Source organism: Callospermophilus lateralis, chromosome 3 (genome assembly GCF_048772815.1).
Source record: "Callospermophilus lateralis isolate mCalLat2 chromosome 3, mCalLat2.hap1, whole genome shotgun sequence".
Taxonomy (NCBI): domain Eukaryota; kingdom Metazoa; phylum Chordata; class Mammalia; order Rodentia; family Sciuridae; genus Callospermophilus; species Callospermophilus lateralis.
In genome coordinates, this window is record NC_135307.1 from 86,785,183 (window position 1) to 86,804,790 (window position 19,608).

General features: G+C 37.1%; 1 protein-coding gene across 8 annotated transcripts in view; it reads left to right on the forward strand.

Annotated features, from left to right (window-relative positions):
- Eif2ak4 (eukaryotic translation initiation factor 2 alpha kinase 4) overlaps positions 1-19,608 on the forward strand; it is a 102,910-nt gene that overhangs the window by 51,765 nt on the left and 31,537 nt on the right. For all 8 annotated transcript variants that reach the window (XR_013090762.2, XM_076850542.2, XM_076850543.2 and 5 more), the window contains 9 exons: positions 1,679-1,762; positions 2,534-2,656; positions 4,720-4,824; positions 7,421-7,478; positions 8,031-8,110; positions 12,673-12,774; positions 14,108-14,161; positions 17,492-17,728; positions 19,390-19,465. Coding sequence is in view for 7 of the 8 variants with exons in the window: in XM_076850542.2 (XP_076706657.2) it covers positions 1,679-1,762; positions 2,534-2,656; positions 4,720-4,824; positions 7,421-7,478; positions 8,031-8,110; positions 12,673-12,774; positions 14,108-14,161; positions 17,492-17,728; positions 19,390-19,465 (919 nt within the window). In the remaining variant the exon portion in view is untranslated. The remainder of the gene's footprint in view (positions 1-1,678; positions 1,763-2,533; positions 2,657-4,719; positions 4,825-7,420; positions 7,479-8,030; positions 8,111-12,672; positions 12,775-14,107; positions 14,162-17,491; positions 17,729-19,389; positions 19,466-19,608) is intronic.

Below are 19,608 nucleotides of genomic sequence, written 5' to 3' on the forward strand. Positions count from 1 at the left end.
TTTTTTTACATTTATTATTACAATTTTATCATAAAGGACACAGATCAGAACCAGACACAAGGCAAAGTTTGGGAGCATCTCAAATGCAAAGCTTCCCTGCCATATTCATTTAAAATATATCTTAATATATTTTATGTCCTCATGGAATCAGAGCCCCTCATCCTCCCACCCAGCCATGTGCTTAACCTGGAAGCCCCACGAAGCCTCCATGTCCAGATATCTTATTGAAATTCCATCAGGTAGTTAGAATTGACTAAATCATTGGCCACACAATTGAATTCTTAGCAATGGTGAGGAGCTAAATTCAGTCAAATCCTGTCTCAACATAAAATACAAAATAGGGCTGGGGATGTGGCTCAGTGGAGTTCCCCTGAGTTGAAATCCTGGTACAAAATATATATATATTTATATATTTATATAAATCCTTCCTCATAAAAAATGTAAATTGAATGGTCAGATGGTGTCTAAAGCCTTTTTTATCCCCAGGACCCATACTTTGCCCTCCCCTCCTTCCCTTCCCGGAAGCCACCTGACTCAAGGTCACAACCTTCTCATCATATCCTGAGTCATCTCATCTCTTAGCACAGATTCAGGGGACCCCAAATTTATGCTCCTGATTTTTCTTGGTTATGAGCAACATGACTTGAGCATTCTAACTGATGGTTTGGAGCTGCCAAGAGATTAATATTCTTCTATAGATAATCCCCCAGAGTATAGTAAGGATTCAAGAGTAGAACCTGGTTATTTCCAGAGCAAGCAGAGCTCTTTTTTTCCCTTTCAATAATGGAAAAAATGCCAGGTACAGTGGCACACACCTGTAATCCCAGCAGCTTGGGAGGCTGAGACAGGAGGATCACAAGTTCAAAGCCAGCCTTAGCAACAGTGAGGAACTAAGTTCAGTGAGACCCTGTCTCAAAATAAAATACAAAATAGGGCTGGGGATGTGGCTCAGTAGAGTGCCCCTGAGTTCAGTTCCTGGTACAAAATATATATATATATATTGAACATTCCTTCCTCATAAAAAATGTAAATTGAATGGTCAGATGGTGACTAGCCCCTTTTTTATACTTAGGGTTTAAAATATTTAAATACATCTATGAGAAGAAAAATACTTTTTTTAAAAAAGGTATTAAAAAGAAAATTAGCAGTAGGTTGGCCCTGTAGAGGTAAGACAAGAGGATCATTTGTTGTAAGTGGCAGCTGAGTGCTTGTTTTTTGAGGGCATAGACCAGAGGGCAGTATTCTCTTTAATAGTCTGGTCACATTTAAATTGCTTTAGCTAATTCCCACCAAAGGAAGACATTATATTAGCACTGAAGCCCTAAAATAATAGCATATATACATTCTACCTTTCTCATCCTTAGGTCATCAATAGTGTAGAATTAACTTGACAAGGAATCGTTCTATGGATTGCACAACTTTAAAACCTCCTGATTTCCTTTTCCCCATCATCATTCTGTGTAGCAACAGACTTATGAGCTACATAGAAGATTCTGGTTATAGCAAATTTTCCTTAAAACCACATTAAGCTTCTATAGGCGTTGGATGAGTTCTATCACTGACATCCTCCTAGAGTACCAGGATAGCTTGGGGGGGAGGGGGGAGGTATTTGATGGTGTGATGGTCCTGTTTAACTTCAGCCCCCAGTTTGAGTTCTCATATGTTCCTCTTGGGTTAGGATGAGGACTACAATGAAATTAACAGTTGCCATGAAAATGAGCCATCGGTGACAACTGAGGCTGTGCACTATCTGTATATACAGGTGAGGCCTTGTGACCCACACGTCTAATCCAACTTATGTCTGTTTTTGTTTGGCTTGTAAGCCAAGAATGGCTTTTATGTTTTTGAGTGGTTATTTTAAAAAATCAAAAGGGAAATAATATTCTGTGACATATTTATAATGTTTTGCTCTTGACTTGAAGGTCATAATGTACAAATAAAAACTAATGACATCATTGGATTAATTAGCCCTTCTTGGAAATTTGAGTTTGCAGTCTTATAAGACAATAAATAAAATTTTACTGCACTCTGAATTTTCACATTATTTGTAATAAGAATTTAAGCAAATAAATCTTTTTTAAAATAACCAATTATATAAAAAATAAATATGAGTAGGAATGGAAGCTTAGTAGTAGAGCACTCACCTAGCACATGCAAGGGTTTACTCCTCAACACAGAAAAAAAAAATTAAATTTTTAATGGTTATTTTGGGGTGCTAAGATTATACATATTTGCTCCCAGTGGTTGTTTTTGTTTGCTTGTTTACTATTTTTGTGTGTGCTGGAGATGGAACCCAGGGCCTAGTGCCTGCTAAAAATGCACTCTACCACTGAGCTACATTTTTACACCCCAAAATATTTTTTGAAGTATTTTTTTAAATACTTCTTTTCAGTGTAAAAAAAAATCACATCTTTCCTATAACTGTTTAGAATCCATATCACAAATTTTTAAATAGATGATTACATTAATTGCAGTTAACCTCCTTAATTTTTACTTTGTAACCAAGTCCTTCCTGGTCTGTACTTGTCTGCAGATGGAGTACTGTGAAAAGAGTACTTTACGTGACACCATTGACCAGGGGTTGTATCGAGACACCATCAGACTGTGGAGACTTTTTCGAGAGATTCTGGATGGATTGGCTTATATCCATGAGAAAGTAAACTTTACAATATTTTGTGTCCAAAACTGACATTTACATAAATTTATGACTAAGTTTAAAAATTCAAAGGTGAAAATGGAGAAAAATATAGAAAACTTTGTATATTGTTTCGTAGGACAAAGTATCAAAAGCTAAAGAAATAGTACCAGGTATCAAAGTTCAAAGAAAACATTGTAGGTTAGGACAGGGATTAGCACACTATGACTCTCTTAATACCTCTTTTTCTTAGTTCTATAACCTAAAACTGGCTTTTGTATCTTTAGGTAGTTATTTAAAAATCAAAATTATGATATTTCATAACAGAATTTAAATTTCATTGTCCATCAATGAAGTTTCATTGGAACAAAGCCAGGCTCATTTGCTTACATATTGCCTGTGACTGTTTTGCTGTAACAGCAGATTTGAGTAGTTACAACAAAGATTATACAGCTTGAAATGCCTATAACTTATTACCTGGTCCTTTATAGAAAGTTTGCCAACTGCTGAATGAGGAAAAAATATTTGATCATGTATGGAATATAGAAGATGATTCCTTGATAGATTTAGAATAAAATACCTGTGTGGTTGATACATACCAAATTTGATCGTAACAATTAGTGCTGCCCTTTCTGGAAATAAAAAGAAACTAGAAAGACATCTGGCAAGGAGAAGAATAAGAGTCTTTTAGTAACAACTTGCTATGTGTATAAAATGTTATTTTAAAGCTAGAAATTGCTATTATGATGTAAATGCTAAAGGGCCTAGCTTCAAACTGAAATATTGCATTTTTTAATATTTTTTTTAGTGGGATAGACCTTTATTTTATTAATTTTATGTGGTGCTGAGAATCAAACCCAGTGCCTCATACATGCCAGGCAAGTGCTACCGCTGAGCCCCAATCCCAGCCCCACGGCTTACATTTTTTAAATGGGATTGTCTAATGTATTAGCTAGTGTAAATATATTAATTTTTTTTCTTTGCCTCAATTTTCACGAACTCAAAATGTTTTTACTATGCGAAGAAGCCAGGCCTGTAATTTATACGACTAATTTATAAATAATTTGTTGGAAGCAGAAATTTCTAAGTTTGGAAATAAAAATGAGTTCTAATGAAGTCCATTAATTATTTTTTGTATTATAGGACATGAAGCTATAAGTATTATGATAAGCCATTAGGAAGAGGAGAAAGCAGGATTCATTTAACGTAATCACTGAGTATCTACTGTGTATACTGGGGATGCAAAGTGAATTGTTAGAATTACCATGGAAGAATGAATGAATTGGCACTTGTAAATGTTGGTAAAATTCAAAATTATGGCATTTGCCATTAATGAATGGAGCTGGAAAAAATCATGCTAAGAGAAATAAGCCAATCCCAAAAAACAAAGGCTGAATGTTTTCTCTGATATGAGGATGCTAATTCACAATGAAGGTGCGGACAGCTAGGGAAGAATAGAGTTACTTTAGATTAGGTAGAGGGGAGTGAAGGGAGAGAAGGGGATATGGGAGTAGGAAGGATAGTAGAATAAATCAGACATTATTACCCTGTATACATATATAAACTATATGACCAGTGGAATTCTAAATCATGTACAACCAGAAGAATGAGAAATTATACTCCATCTGTGTATGATGTATCAAAGTGCATTCTATTGTCATGTATAACTAATTAGAACAAATAAAAAAAATTGAATGAGTAGAGAAAAGCAATAATGTCCTAGGCAGGGGAAATAATACAAAGAAAGGAATAAAAGTGATATGTCTCACTGACCAGAACCAGGGTTTTGTGATGCAGCAGAATGAAAGATAATTTGATGAACTCAGTGGAAGGAACCTTGGGTGCCACAGGAAGTCATTTGGATTTCACTTGATCAGGACAACCACAGATGAAAGAGGGAGATTTTGGAGAGATTACCAGACAATTGGGAGACATTCCAGAGACCAGATTCCTGGACTATGGTGGTCTGAGAGAAGACCTAACCCAGTTTGCATCGCTGGGCTGGCCTTTCAGATTAGAAAATAGGTATAACTATAAACTATGCAAGGGAAGCAATCATTAGATTCTTGACTTTCTTAATACAGGGAATGATACACCGGGATTTGAAGCCTGTCAACATATTTTTGGATTCTGATGACCATGTAAAAATAGGTGATTTTGGCTTGGCAACAGATCATCTAGCCTTTGCTGTGAGTATTTTAATAATTAGACTATACTTGAAAGTAGAACCAGGCTCCTTGATAACAACAGGTTATCAGGTTGCCTGAACCCTGCCATGCAACTATGAAGGCATATACTGCAAGTGATCTTGTAGGCTTTGAAATTGTAATTATGTTTTAATAAGTGCCTTCCACTTGAGGGATACAAAATTATTGGCTGTGAATGATATTTAGGTTAAAGGCATACAGTACTTTATGAAATAATTTGATATTTTGGTCTGCCATGCTTTATACTTAAGTCTTTAGCTTGGGAAAGTGAGGCTCAAAAACATTAAACACTGGGATAACCCAGCCCTAAACAACATATAACTCAAAAGATACTTGTTCTTCACAACATTGTAGTGACTTAAAATACAAAGCTAATTAATGTGCAGAAGCAAGGCACTAAGCAACTTAGTGAGCCCCTGTCTCTAAGTAAAATACAAAATAGGGCTGGGTTGTGGCTCAGGAAAAAGAAAGACTGTCTAGATAGAGTGCAATAGTGTGTACCTTTAGTCCCAGCTGCTCTAGTGGCTAAGGTGAGAGGATTGCTTGAGCTCAGGAGTTCAAGACCAGCCTGGGCAACCTAGTAAGACCCTGTAACCACCCACCCACCCCAAAAGAAAGAAAGACTATACAACAACATTCAACTTAGAAGTCCAGCAGACCAAGTTGAAGACAGGGCCTAGTGACATCAGGACAGGGTATTTCATCATAACCAAAGCTGTGGTTGAGCAGATGTGATTGTTTGAAGACCACATGTTCTGATTGGCTCAAAGTGTAAGGTGTAGTAGAGAGTAAGAAAAAATGCTAGAAGGTTCTCTGGCCTTCAGTGCCAGAGTTTTACTTTTACTTAACATCATTAGCCAAAGGTATTAGGCACTGTGTTAGTCACTTTTTTATCACTGTGACCAAAATAAATGACAAGAACTATTTAAAGGAGGAAAAGATTTTTTGGACTTATGATTTCAGATATTTAGTTCATGGTTGACTGGTTTCCACTTCTCTGGACCTGAATTTAGACAGAAGATCCTGGCAGAAGGACATAGTGGAGGAATGCTGCTCAGCCCATGACAAATAGGGAGTGGAAGAGAGCAAGCAAGACACTTGGGACAAATTATAAATCCCAAGGGACATATCTCCCAGTTACCTACTTCCTCCAGCCACACCCTACCTGCCCACAATTAGCCCATTCAAATTATTAATCCATGAAATTGATTAATCCACTGATTAAGTTATGGTTTTCATAATTAATCATTTTGCCTCCTGGAGTTTTGGGGGGCTATGTCATAGCCAAACATAAGAGGAACCAAAATCTCTAAAAATGCAGTTCATTCCAAGGGTAGTTGGAGAAAGAAAATAGCATTTGGATTGATGGTAAAAACAATCACAGGGGCTAAATAAGAAGGTAAGGTTAGAAGAAATGGAGAGAGCCAGGTGCAGTGGTGCCTGTGACTCAGGAAGTTGAGGCAGGAAGATTGGAAGTTCCAGGGCAGCCTGAGCAACTTAGGGAGACCTTGTCTCAAAATAAAAAATACGAAGGACTGTGGATGTAGCTCAGTGATAGAGTACTTGCCTAGCATTCAGGAAGCCTGGGTTCAATACCCTGTACTACAAGAAGGAGGAGGGGGAGGGGAAAGACGGAAGACAGTAGAACAGGGAAGGGCAGGTGTTGAAAAATGCTAAGGCCAAGGAGGGGCAGATGATGGGATCTTGATCCCAAACTAAAGATTATACCTCAGTGTCTGGAGGTGTAGGGAGGTAGATGACCAGAGGCTCTGCAGTCTCGCTGACCTGGACTAGAATCCTGTTGTTGCCACTGCTTTTGGTACAACCTTGGGCAAATTGTAAGCCTCTCAGAACCTCATAGTGCACCTAATACTAGTTGCTGCCTCAAAGAATTTTCAGCAAAATAAAATCAGAATACAGGTAAAGCGCCTGGAACAGGGTCTGGCACTAAGAATGGTGAAGGAGCTGTTATTGATAGTCGTGCTTTTAATAGGAACCAGCAGACGGATGTCATAACAGTAGTGATTAAAGTGTTGCATGAGACAGCATTCAGAGATACATAAAAGGTGAAGCCATTTAGAGATGTTAGCAGTGAGTGACAGTGAAACAGATTTGGTGACCTGGTGCAAGGAAGAGTCAAAAACTGATTCTGAAAAAGTAGTAGCAGAGTAGCAGTGGGAAAGTTTAGAAAGTAGATGTTTTGTTTTGTTTTGTTTTGTAGTACTAGGAATTGAGCCCAGTGGTACTCTGCTACTGAGCTACATCCCAGGCCCTTTTTGTTTTTAGACAGGGTCTCACTAAGTTGCTAAGGCTGGCCTGGAACTTTCTTTCGATCCTCTTGTATCAGCATCCTGAGTAGCTGGGATTACTACTGGCATCCACCTCCTTACACAGCTTGTTGTTCTCTTACTCTTCCTAGTAAATAACTAAAACAAAACATTTAAATTCAAAAAAGTATTATTATAATTATTCTGATTTTCATGTAATATTTTTTCAGTGTGTCTTCATTTAGAAATGGACAAGCTACTCCTATTGCTATAACATTTGAATTTGCTAATTGGCTTACTTTTGTTTTTAGGCTGATGGGAAACAAGATGATCAGGCAGGAGATCACTTGATAAAATCAGACCCTTCAGGTAAATCCAGAAGACTGAATTTTTTTATTCATGTATTTAAAAGCAGACCACAAAATTTCTTTAACCTGAGTCTTTACTCAGGTTTACTTGTAAAGACTCTATTCTAAAGCAAATTTTAATTACTCACTAAATTAACAAAATTATGAAAATGCCTTAATTTTTTTCCTTGTCACTGTGTTAATTGTTCTTCAGCACTTTAAGGACTTCAGTTAATAGAATAACTGGCTCCCACATGCAAATAGCTCTTTGTCTGACACTAGTGGTCATGTGAAATTCTCTGGGGCCTGGTTGGTCTAGGGTCTTCTCTCTGCCCAGTCCCTCCTTGACAACAGCAAAAACAGGATGTTTGGACATACGTGACTATGCTTACTGTGCAATTCACACTGCTTTCTCCTTTAAGTGCTGCAGACGTTTAATAGATCAGGCCCCACTCATAAGAAATATTCTTTCTTTTTCTCTTTCTTTCTTTTTTTTTTTTTTTTTTTTTTAATAATTTGCTGTATCTTTAAGTCCAAATACTGGAAAGCTTTCCCTCTGGTTTCCTCCACACAGGCCATTTGACTGGGATGGTTGGCACTGCTTTGTACGTAAGCCCAGAGGTCCAAGGAAGCACCAAGTCTGCATACAACCAGGTACAGAGCTTTTAGGAAAGGGAAAGTTCTCAAGAGAGAAATAATAGTAAGAACATAAAAATCACCTCTTTAATTACCAGGTGAAATAGGAGCCAGTTCATGCTCTAGGTAGGACATGTGGTTACTGAGGGCATGGACTAAAGCAGGCACTGTTGATGCCAGGAGCTTGTAGTCCATCCATCCATCCAAAGAAACTGAGCTAACCCCTGTCCTGGGCAAGGTCCTACGAAGGTCCCCTGTGGGACAAGGCAATCAAGTGAATAAGACAACTGTGGCCCCAGTCCTCCGGGAGTTTATCCAGTGGTGACTAAAACAAACAATAAACATATAAAAAAAGGAATAATCACGAATTATAATAAGGGCTATTTTTGCACCGAAGCAAAAATAAAGAGTCAAGTTATAAGTCAACATCTTGTCTTTAGGGAGCATCTTCTCTAAATAAATTGATCAGGGAAGGCCTCCCTAAAAGGATGACATTTAGGATCATGGAACTTATTTGAAGTGCACAAGAAGCCACTGAAGAATCACAAGCAGAAAATTCACTCCAGCTGTGCTAGACACTCTGCAGAAGTCCAGGGGGAGAACTGGTGACTGTCACTGAAGTGGTAGCAATAGAAATGGAGAAAGTTGTGCTACAATAGAGGGGAAATGAGAGATTTTCCTAATGGACTAGATGTTTGGAAAGGGAAAAAGTTGAGGTTCAGGTTTTCTGCCTGGAGAACCTGGGTGAAAGGATAGTTGACTAAAGTGAGGAAATGTGGGCAAAGAGATAGGGAAGGGGAAGAAGATGGTAGAAAAATTTAGTATGAGGTATGTAAGTTTGAAATGCCTGATGAGGAATCTAATTTAGATGGACAGAGGTTATTAGAGACCCAAGACTTGAGTTCAGAGAGAAGATCAAAGTCAAAGGTATAAATTTAAGGATTGTCAGAACATAGATGGGATTTAAAGCCATGAGACTGAGATCACCCAGGGCTAAAGTATAAATGCGAAATTTTAAAAATACATCAGCCAGGCAATGTATATAAAAGCAAATCGTCAGGATTGCATTGGAAACTCAAGCCTGGGTTTTATGCTGACGGAAGCATTGAGCAGCAATGCAGAGTTGAAACAGACCACAGAGGGAGGTCTGTTACCAGAGAGAATGAGGGGAGTAGGAGGGTACACACCATGGGTACCTTAGGGTCATTTTTCTGAGGTAAGTGGAAGATTTTTATGAAATCTTCAAAAGTGCTTTGTCCTTTGGCCTGTCAATTCTACCTTTAGATTCATCTAAAGGAAACAACTAGAGAAGGGTAATGTGAAAGTGGTTCATCACAGTGTTGTTTCATATAATAAAAAATAACAGTGACTGAAAATTGGGATCTATTTCATTAACTATAAGACTTCATGTAATTGAATACTTCATGACATTAACATCACATTTTAGAAACCCGTTTTAGAAAAGTGATAATATTATTAAAAATATTCTCACTCTATTAAGTGAATAAAAGAAACAGTAATGTGGTTCTGGTTTTATAGTATGTACATGTATGAATATTTAAAAACAAAAAGTGGGATTTAGGGAGATCACTGTTTTACCCTTGGCATTTTCCAGCCAGACATGTAGGAAATGACAAATGGATATTTGTATTTAAGACTTTGAACATGACTGGGGATAAGTCAGGAGGTCCTCCTACTCTTTTTTTTTCTTTCCCTCTTTTGGTACTGGAGACCTAGGCCAAGAGTTTTTAACCACTGCGCCACATCTTTAGCCCTTGTAATTATTTTTTATTTTGAGACAGGGTCTTGCTGAGGAGCTAAGGCTGGCCTGAAACTAGTAATACTCAGCCTCCTTAGTCACTGAGATTAGAGGCAAGCACCAACTTGCTGGCCTCCTACTCCTCTTTGAATCCACATTCATTTAAGAGGATTTCTTGAGAATGGGCTCTGTCTCTCCTGGCACCTGATAAGGAGTAGTCTTTGCAAGCTGATTATGGCTGGCTTCCTGAGAGACACACCATCCCACTCAGTTGTGCTTCTTAGGCCCTGCATAAATTTTTAGTACACTAACTTACCCTTTTTTTTTTTTTTTTCTTCTTCTTCTTTTTATTATTGCCATTTGTTTTTTGTCTTTTTGTATTTATTATTTAATAATTATCTTGAGTTTTATCTCTTTAGTGTCTTTGGGTTCACTCTATTTTCTTTCTCTGGTCTTTTGTTGTTTATGTTGTTGTTATGTCCCAATTTATTGAGGTATGAATAATAAATAAAATTATGTATATTTAAAGTATACAGTGTGGAGCTGGGGCTGTAGCTCATTGGTAGCACACTTGCCTGGCATGTGTAAGGCACTGGGTTCAATCCTCAACACCATATACAAATAAATAAAAATATTGTGTGTCCACCTCCAACTAAAAAAATATGTTAAAAAAATAAGCAAATATATAAAGTATATGGTGTGATTTTTTTTTTCCCCCCCAGGGATTGAACTCAGGAGCACTCAATCCCTAAGCCACATCCCAGCCCTATTTTGTATTTTATTTAGATACAGGGTCCTACTGAGTTGCTTAATGCTTTGCAGTTGCTGAGGCTGGCTTTGAACTCATCATGATCCTCCTGTCTCAGCCTCTTGAGGTGGTGGGATTACAGGCATGCACCACCGCTTTCAGCAGTGTGTGATGTTTTAATATTCACATACATTGTGAAATTATTACCACAATCAAGCTAAACATCCATCTCCTCACCCAGTTAACTGGTTTTTGTTTGTTTTTTTGTTGTTGTTGTTGTTGTTGTTGTTGTTTTTTGTGTGTGTGTGGAGGTGGTGAGAACACTTGAGATCTACTCTCAGCAAATTTCAAAAATACAATACATTATAATCACCATGCTGTATGTTAGAGCTCATTATAAGAATTTATTCATCTTATAAGTGAAAGCTTATACCCTTTAATCAACATCTCTCTTTTCCCCCAATCCATAGCCCCTGGTAAACTACTATTCTACCTTGTTACTGTGAGTTGGATTTTTAATACAGTTTCCACATATAAGTGAGATCTTTCAGTATTTATCTTTCTGTTTGGCTTATTTTACTTAATATAATGTCCTCCAGGTTCATCCATGTTATCCCAAATGACAGGATTTCCTTCTTTTTAAAGCTTTATAAAATTCTGTTATTTTTCTCTTTCTCTCCCTCCCTCCCCTTTCTGTGTGTATGTGTGTGTGTGGGTGGGTGGAGAGAGAGAGAGAGAAAGAGAGAGCACATTTTCTTTGTTCATTCATCTGTCCACTGACATACTGATACCAACTTGACTGTTATGAATGATGCTGCAATGCACATAAGCATGCAGATATCTCTGAGACAGTGATATTCTTTCCTTTGGGTATATACCAGAAGTGGTATTGCTATATCACATGGTAGTTCTCTTTTTAATGTTTTGAAGAGCCTTCATCCTGTTTTCCATATCAGCTGTATCAATTTACATTCCCAGCAACAGTGCACAAGAGCTCCCTTTTCTCCACATCCTCACGTTTATTATCTTTCAACTTTTTGTTTTGGGGTTTTTTTGTTTTTTGGTTTTTGATGTTGTTGTTGTTGTTATTGTTGTAAACTGACACAATACCTTTATTTTAGTTATTTTTATGTGGTGCTGAGGGTTGAACCCAGTGCCTCACATGTGCTAGGCAGGCACTCTACCACTCAGCCACAACCTCAGCCCTCAACTTTTTATAATAGCCATCCTAATAAGTGTGAGGTGATACCTCATTATGGTTTTAATTTGTATTTCCTTGGTGATTAGTGGCGATGTGTATCTTTTTATATATCTGTTGGCCATTTGTACATCTTCTTTGGGAAATTTTCTGCTCAGAAAAAAAATGTGAACATTTTCCTTTGCTGAGTTGTATGAGATCCTTACATTTTTTTCATATTAGCCTCTTATCAGGTGTATGTTTTGCAAACATTTTCCCCATTCTACAGGTTGCCTTTTAATTTATTTTTCCTCTTTAATTGTATTTCCATATTTTGCTAGGATTAGTCACATGATCTTTCAGTTGTACCTTTCTTCTATCCTCACTGGTATGGCTTTGTAGTCAGTAGCTGACCTTTACTATCAGCAGGAGATTTTGGTCTGTTTCACTTTTGAAATGATTCGTGAAGATGCAAAATAAAGCAGATTTCTTTTTTATGTGACAGTGCTGGGGATTGAATCCAGGACAAGGAGCATGTAAGGCAAATGTTCTGAGCTATATTCCCAGCCAAAGCATATTATGGCGAGTCTTGGTTGTTCTTTCCCTTTAGCCGTTATTTTCAGTCTTTAGCCAGGCATTATCTATGTGTATAGATAAACTGATTACAGTTACTTTTCAAAAAAAAAAATTGAGCAAAATTATGCCAAATATTTTACTATGAACCAGATAATCTTTATACCTGTAATGGTTTAGAAAAAATAGTCAAATTTTTCCAGTGTGACTTGTTTTGCACTTAAACAAACTTTATTTCAACTAACAGTGCTGATTCTATAATTCTCTGGTAAATTATACTTTCATATAAAGTATCTCTAAATACAATTCTTTTTTCCCCTCAGAAAGTGGATCTCTTCAGCCTGGGAATTATCTTCTTTGAGATGTCCTATCACCCCATGGTGACAGCCTCAGAAAGGATCTTTGTTCTTAACCAACTTAGAGATGTATGTATCGGGTGTTTGATGCATAAATTTCTAGTAACCTCAGTCTTAGCATGGAGATTAGAATTTGAGGCAGGATATTTTCCTGGCATTTATAATATAGAAGAGGTTGTCCAACTATAATGATTTACTTGCTGAGACATGCCAAGCTAACTAGTTCTCCCTTTGCAGTGAAATGTTTTCTCAACAAGAGAAGTTGCCTCATTTAAGTTGCTAAAATAGCAAGTTTGTGTAACCAAAGACTATCGGCACTTAGTATGATCTGTTGATCTGTCTTCTGCACTTCTAATAAGTAGAAATCCACTCTGCTTACATGTCTCCAATAATGATAAACTCCCCCAGTGTTGTTTTTGGAAAGCTTGGAGAAATTGCTAGATTATAGTTATTATTTTTAAGTTAGTCTGAGAGATTTAATCTTAACATTAAAACAAAAGAATCTAAAAGTTTTTGTATGCTATCAGTGCAGTTATTAGTGTGTGGGAATGGGTTTAGGAATAAGGAATGTTTAGTTGTAGAAAAGAAAAATTCGTGCTGAATGGACTTGGTATAGTGAGACCTAAAGAAAATTACCATGAGCAAAAGTTAATATAGTCTGTGAAAATATCAGCCACTGAATTGTTTTCCCCAGTGAAATTTCCATTTGTCTTCTTGAGATTAATCCTTACCTCTTTTACTGCCTGAGCTAAAAAGGATTAACATTGCAGTGTGTGAGGTCAAAGGTGCCCTTTAACGGCATTTAAGTGAAAGTGCAAAGTAAGGTTTGGGCAATGGTAATTTAAGATTCACATATCCATGAGCAAGAGATCTGGAGAGCCTTCTTCCTCCTTGCCTTGATCAGAATGCTCTTAGCTGATTATGTCTTTGATGAAGTAACTTTCTTCAGTTTAAAATTCATGCTTCCTCCTTCATTTCAAGAATATATAAACCATCAAATTAATGTTATAATTTAGGTCCTATATACCAGACCTTTTGGAGACATAGTGGTTTTAATGTTGTTTTTTCTTACTTTATATTAGCAGTTTGATAGGGGCTATTTGACTTTTTTTCAGCTATTTGTTTAATAACTGCTCTTTCTGTCTCTGAAACCATTAGATTTTTAAATACTTTGTCCTTGGAGGAGGTACTTTCTAGAGGTGTCATTTAGGTGAAGTTTGTATAAAAATAATGTGTATATACATGAAAAAGTGAGCATCAGGCTTCAAGAAGGTGTCTCCTCAGTCTTTCCCTGTTAGCAGATTTTAATTTCTCTATTTGGTTTTCTTACTTATGGTGAATAAATGCTTTCACAATGGCAGTTTGCCAAGCACTTCCTGATTTGAATATAATATTCTTATAGCCCATGTCCCCCAAGTTTCCAGAAGACTTCAGTGATGGAGAGCATACAAAGCAGGTAATTTTCTGATGCTTTAATTGCTGTCTTCAGACTTGGGCTTTAATTACTGTTTTTCTTCTTTTTCAATTAGTAATCTTCTGCTACTCATTCTCTTGTGTCCTGGGAACAATATGGGAGAAAGTATCAAAAGATGAAACACTTAAAATGTTATTGGATTTGAAATACACTGTAAAAATGCTAAGGGCTGGTGGAGAAAATTAACAAACTACAGGGTTCTTTTGTGTGATTCATTGTATTTTTGAAGTGCTATTTGGACCCTTAGCTTGGCTATTGAGGGTGGGGGGGGGAGAAAATCCATTTACAGCTCATTGTTTTAGATAAAACTTGGGACTTGAAGACAAATACAATTTAAAACTGTAATTCTGTTCTGTTTTGTGGGTGAAATAACTTACTTTGTGGGGAAGTGTTGGACTCTTTTTAGACAATCTGATTGACAGAATTTTAAAGCAAGATAATTTCTCCCACAGAACATAAATATCTGAGTGTGTGGGTGTTATGTATTTCACGTCATAAAATAATACTGGCATCCAGCTAATGTGAAAGAATAGTAGCAAATTAATGTATTGTACTTCTGTTATGCCTTTCTTCTTTGTTCAGTTGGTTGTCTTGGTGGAGCCTGCAGTGATTGATTCTTTCATATGGAAGTTTGTCCCTTAAACTGACTTTTATTGACAATTAGGGTCAAGGCAAAAAACCTTTAAGTGATGAATATTGAGAACAGAAACATAGAACACTGTAACAATTTGCTATTTCTTGCTTATTGGTTATGTCTGGATAGACATGCTACTTCTCTAGACTTTAATTTTTCTCACCTATAAAATAAAGAGAGTCAGTATACTTTATTTATATTAACACCAACATTCTATCATTTGGTAATATTTATCATGGCATTTATTTATGGCTATAGGGACCCACTCTACCACATCTATTTAGTTAGTGAAGAACCATTAGAAAATACATTGAGTTGTTTTTCCACTTCTTTTGTTAGCTGTTAGTAATGATTTGAATTGAGCCCCTTGTTTGGTTTCTGGGTATCATAACTAAATTTTTATTTCATAGTCTTTTCCTATAACATGCTATTTTAGTCAGCTTTTTCGCTGCTGTGTCTAAAGGACCAACCAAAACAACTATAGAGGAGAAAAGGTATTCAGGGGTTCACAGTTTCAGAGGTCTGCATCCTAAGACAGCAGGCTGTATCCCTTGGAGCTCGAGGTGAGGCTAAACATCAAGGCAGAGTGTGTGGCAAAAGGAAACAGCTCCCATGGTGATCAGAAAGCAGAGAGAGAGTCCACTCTCCCTACACAAAATATATGTGCCATAGCCACACCCCCTGATGAGCAAATTTCTGCAGCTATGACCCTACCTGCCTCAAGTTACCAAAGTTAATCCTATTAGGGATTAATTCACTGATTAGGTTAAGGCTATAACCTAATCATTTCTCCTCCAAACCATCTTGCATTGTCTCACACATGAGCTTTTTGGGGAAACCTTACATCCAAACCATAACACATGATTAGTCCTATTTAGTACTTTTTTTTTTTTTTTTAGTACCAGGAATTGAGCCCAGGGGCACTTTACCACTGAGGCACATCCCTAGCCCTTTTTCATATTCATACTTTATCTTGAGACAGGGTCTCACTGAGTTCCTTAAGGCCTGTCTTTGAACTTGAAATCCTCCTGCTTCAGCCTTCTGAGGCAATGGAATTATAGGTGTATGCCACCGCACCTGGCTTATTCAGTACTTTAACATGGTGACAGCTATAGTGGCCTAGGAACTTTATTAAACAACCAAAATGACAGCAACCGTGTAAACCATTTCTCATAATGAGGATTATTGTCCTGTCATCAACTCTGTATTAGGTTCCCTTGAGCCTTTGAGTTAGGCATGTATTAAAGTGACACTAAACCAAACCACACAAACCACAACCAAACCACCTTCCATGTCACTGCATTTCATCTCAAAGGAGGGAACACGGGAAATGCTGATAGACTGAGTATTACATAATTTTTGTCACACACAGAAATTTAGCAGTAAAATAGGGTCTATTATGCTGAATGAGGTATCATATCAATGATACCTCATTCAGCATAATATGTTACCAGTTTTACATAACTTTTTCTTAAAAGTTGAATCATATCAGTTCCTATCTTTATAATATAAAACTCCTATATTACATGAAAAGTAATTACCGGTGTTTTTATTTCACACTACAACAGGAGTGGAAGTAATTTATAAAAGATATATAGTAGGAAAATGCTTAATAAAATGCATCTAAAAATTAAGAGTTTCTTTTTGGCGGAGGAGGGAGGTGACTGGGGATTGAACACAAGGGCACTCAACCACTAAGCCACATCCCCAGCCCTTTTTTGTATTTTATTTAGAGACAAGGTCTCACTGAGTTGCTTAGGACCTCACTAAGTTGCTAAGGCTGTCTTTGAATTCACAATCCACCTGCCTCAGCCTCCTAAACCACTGGGATTATAGGCATGCACCACCACACCCAAATAAAAATTGAGGCTTTCTGATCTCAAATGTTCATCTAACATTCATTTTTTAATAAATCCTGTTATGAACAAGAGGATTAAGGATTGTTAAGCAACCTTTCCAAGTTTTAGATTTTCTTCAAGAGGCTCCCTGCTATGGGAGTATAACCAATAAATAGCATAAATTGAGAGAATTCGAGGGAATGGTTGATATCAGTACAAATAACACAAATGGAGAAGAAAAAGTAAAACAGTATGTTTAATATGCTCTAAGAATTCTAGCAACTAGTATGTTTATAATATCACTAACACTGGGCATCTAGAGCTATTTGGTTTCTGTGCTTATGTCTTCTATGTAGTATTTTGTGTGTTTGTAAGACCTAAGTTACACTTCTTTCTTTTTTAAATTTTTTAGTTGTAGATAAATACAATATCTTTATTTTTATTTATTTATTTTTATGCAGTACTAAGGCTCAAACCCAATGCCTCACATGGGGTAGGCAAGCACCCTCCACTGAGCCACACCCACAACCCCTAAGTTCTGCTTCTATGTTTACTGAGTTAATTTTTTTTTTTATTGTTTGTGACAAGAAATATTAAAGGCTTCTGCCTTTTAAGAAATACTACTGTTAAATTGTTACACAACTCTGAGGTCATAACAAGGTGTAGGGGGTAAATGACATATTTAGAAATTAAAAAAAAAAAAAACTTTTGAAATGCCCCTACTAAGTGCAAGAGGTGTGGTACCTTTTCTTTGACCTGAATTGACCATCAGCTTGTCAGGATGATTCCTGAGCATCATTTACTGCATCCACTCAGCTGCATGCCTGGGTTTCATTATAGAAATCTGTCATCTCCTGGTTGTTAAACCATGACCCAGCAAAACGTCCCACAGCCACAGAACTGCTGAAGAGTGAGCTGCTTCCCCCACCCCAGATGGAGGAATCTGAGCTGCATGAAGTACTGCATCACACGCTGGCCAACGTGGATGGGAAAGCCTACCGCACCATGATGGCCCAGATCTTCTCCCAGCGCATTTCCCCTGCCATCGATTACACCTACGATAGTGACATACTGAAGGTGAGCTAAGCCCCACAGCACAGAGAGTTTAACCTGGCCCACCAAAAGATCAAGTCAGGTTCTTATTTCTCATGGATTCCTCTAATGCCTCCACCATATCCTGAGCTCCAAAAAGCCCCAAATTGTACATGCAAAAAGTGTTAACCTGGGCTGGGGATGTGGCTTAATTGATAGCGTGCTGGCCTGGCATGCTCGGGGCACTGGGTTCAATCGTCAGCACCATATACAAATAAAATAAAGATGTTGTGTCCACCGAAAACTAAAAAATAAATATTAAAAAATTTCTCTCTCTCTCTCTCTCTCTCAAAAAAAAAAAAGTGTTAACCTGCATTATTCTGGAAAGAATAGCCACACTGTTAATCACTTACTTTAAGGAATTCTAGGTCCATCCCCTTCTACACCTACCCAGGAGATTAAGGTATTATTCTCTAGCTCTGCTGCTTATGGCCAAAAACATCAAGCAATCAGATCCAGATTAAGTAGGCTCCCAGTGGAGTTACCTATCCCGACACTTGGGAGGTTTTCTGTCAACACAGATGCCCAAGGCTCCCCAGCATCTCTAGCTTCTATCTCCAGGTATGAGGCTCTTTAAGAGTCTCTTTAAGGATCTGGGTACAGTGGTGTAGGAGGATTGCTTGAATGCATAGCCAACCTGGGCAACATAGCAAGATCCCATCTTTAAACAAGAAAGAAGGGGTGGGATAAAAGGAAGGAAAGAAAGGGAAAAGAATCTTCTTTAAGGGACTAGGAGCATATGTGGCTTAGTGATAGAATGTGTGTTTGATATATGCTAGGCCCTAGGTCAATCCCTAGTGGAAAAAAAAAAAGTTTTTTCTTTTTTTTTTAAAGCTGCCAAGGTGACTTCTGAAGTGTAACTGAGTTACTTGTTTGAGGAGTCTTTAACATTTTTTTCTTTAAAATGTCTGAAGTGAAATAAGCCAATTCCAAAAAATCAAAGGCCAAATCTTTTCTCTGATACACAGATGGTAACACACAATAAGGCGCACAGGGTGGAGGTGGGGGGCGGGATGGAGTTCATTGGGTTAGACAAAGGGAAGGGAGGTGAATAAGAATAGGAAAGGCAGAATGAATCAGATGTAACTTTCCTATGTTCATATATGAATACAGGATTGGTGTAACTTCACATCATGTTCAATCACAAGAATGAGATCCTAATTAGAATAAATTATACTTCATGTATGTGTAATATGACATATTACTGTCATATATATCTAAAAAGAGCAAATTTTTAAAATTTTTTAAAAAGAAAAAAATGCCTGAATCAATATAGCAAAATGTTAAAATCTGATAAAGTCAACTGAGTATATAACAGATATTGGTTATGTTCTGTATGATTAACTTGATGCAATTTTAAAAGACCAATAGAGGAAGTACTGGTAAAATTTGTGGACGATCAACATAGATTTTAAGAAGCAGTTTTTTTCTGGTTGGCAATATTAGAAACTTATTTGCAGGGCTATTGATGACTTTTTTATTTGTGTCTTTTTGCTTATCTGTTGTTTCTCCTTTTTTTTTTTTTTTTTTTGTACCAGGAATTAAACCCAGAGGCACATCCCCAGCCCTTTTTTTTTGAGACAGGGTTTCTAGGGGATATCTTTAATTAGGCTTTGATGATGACATTTTAATTCGTCTTATTTTAGGGCAACTTCTCAATCCGTACAGCCAAGATACAACAACATGTGTGTGAAACCATCATCCGCATCTTTAAAAGGCATGGTATGACCTATTTTAAAAAACCATATTTTTCCATAAGATTTTGTCATTAATAATAAATGCTATCTGAGGGTTTTGGTACAACCATATATTAAAATTCAATTATAAGCAATTGACATCATTAAATTTAGGCTTATTTTTATAAC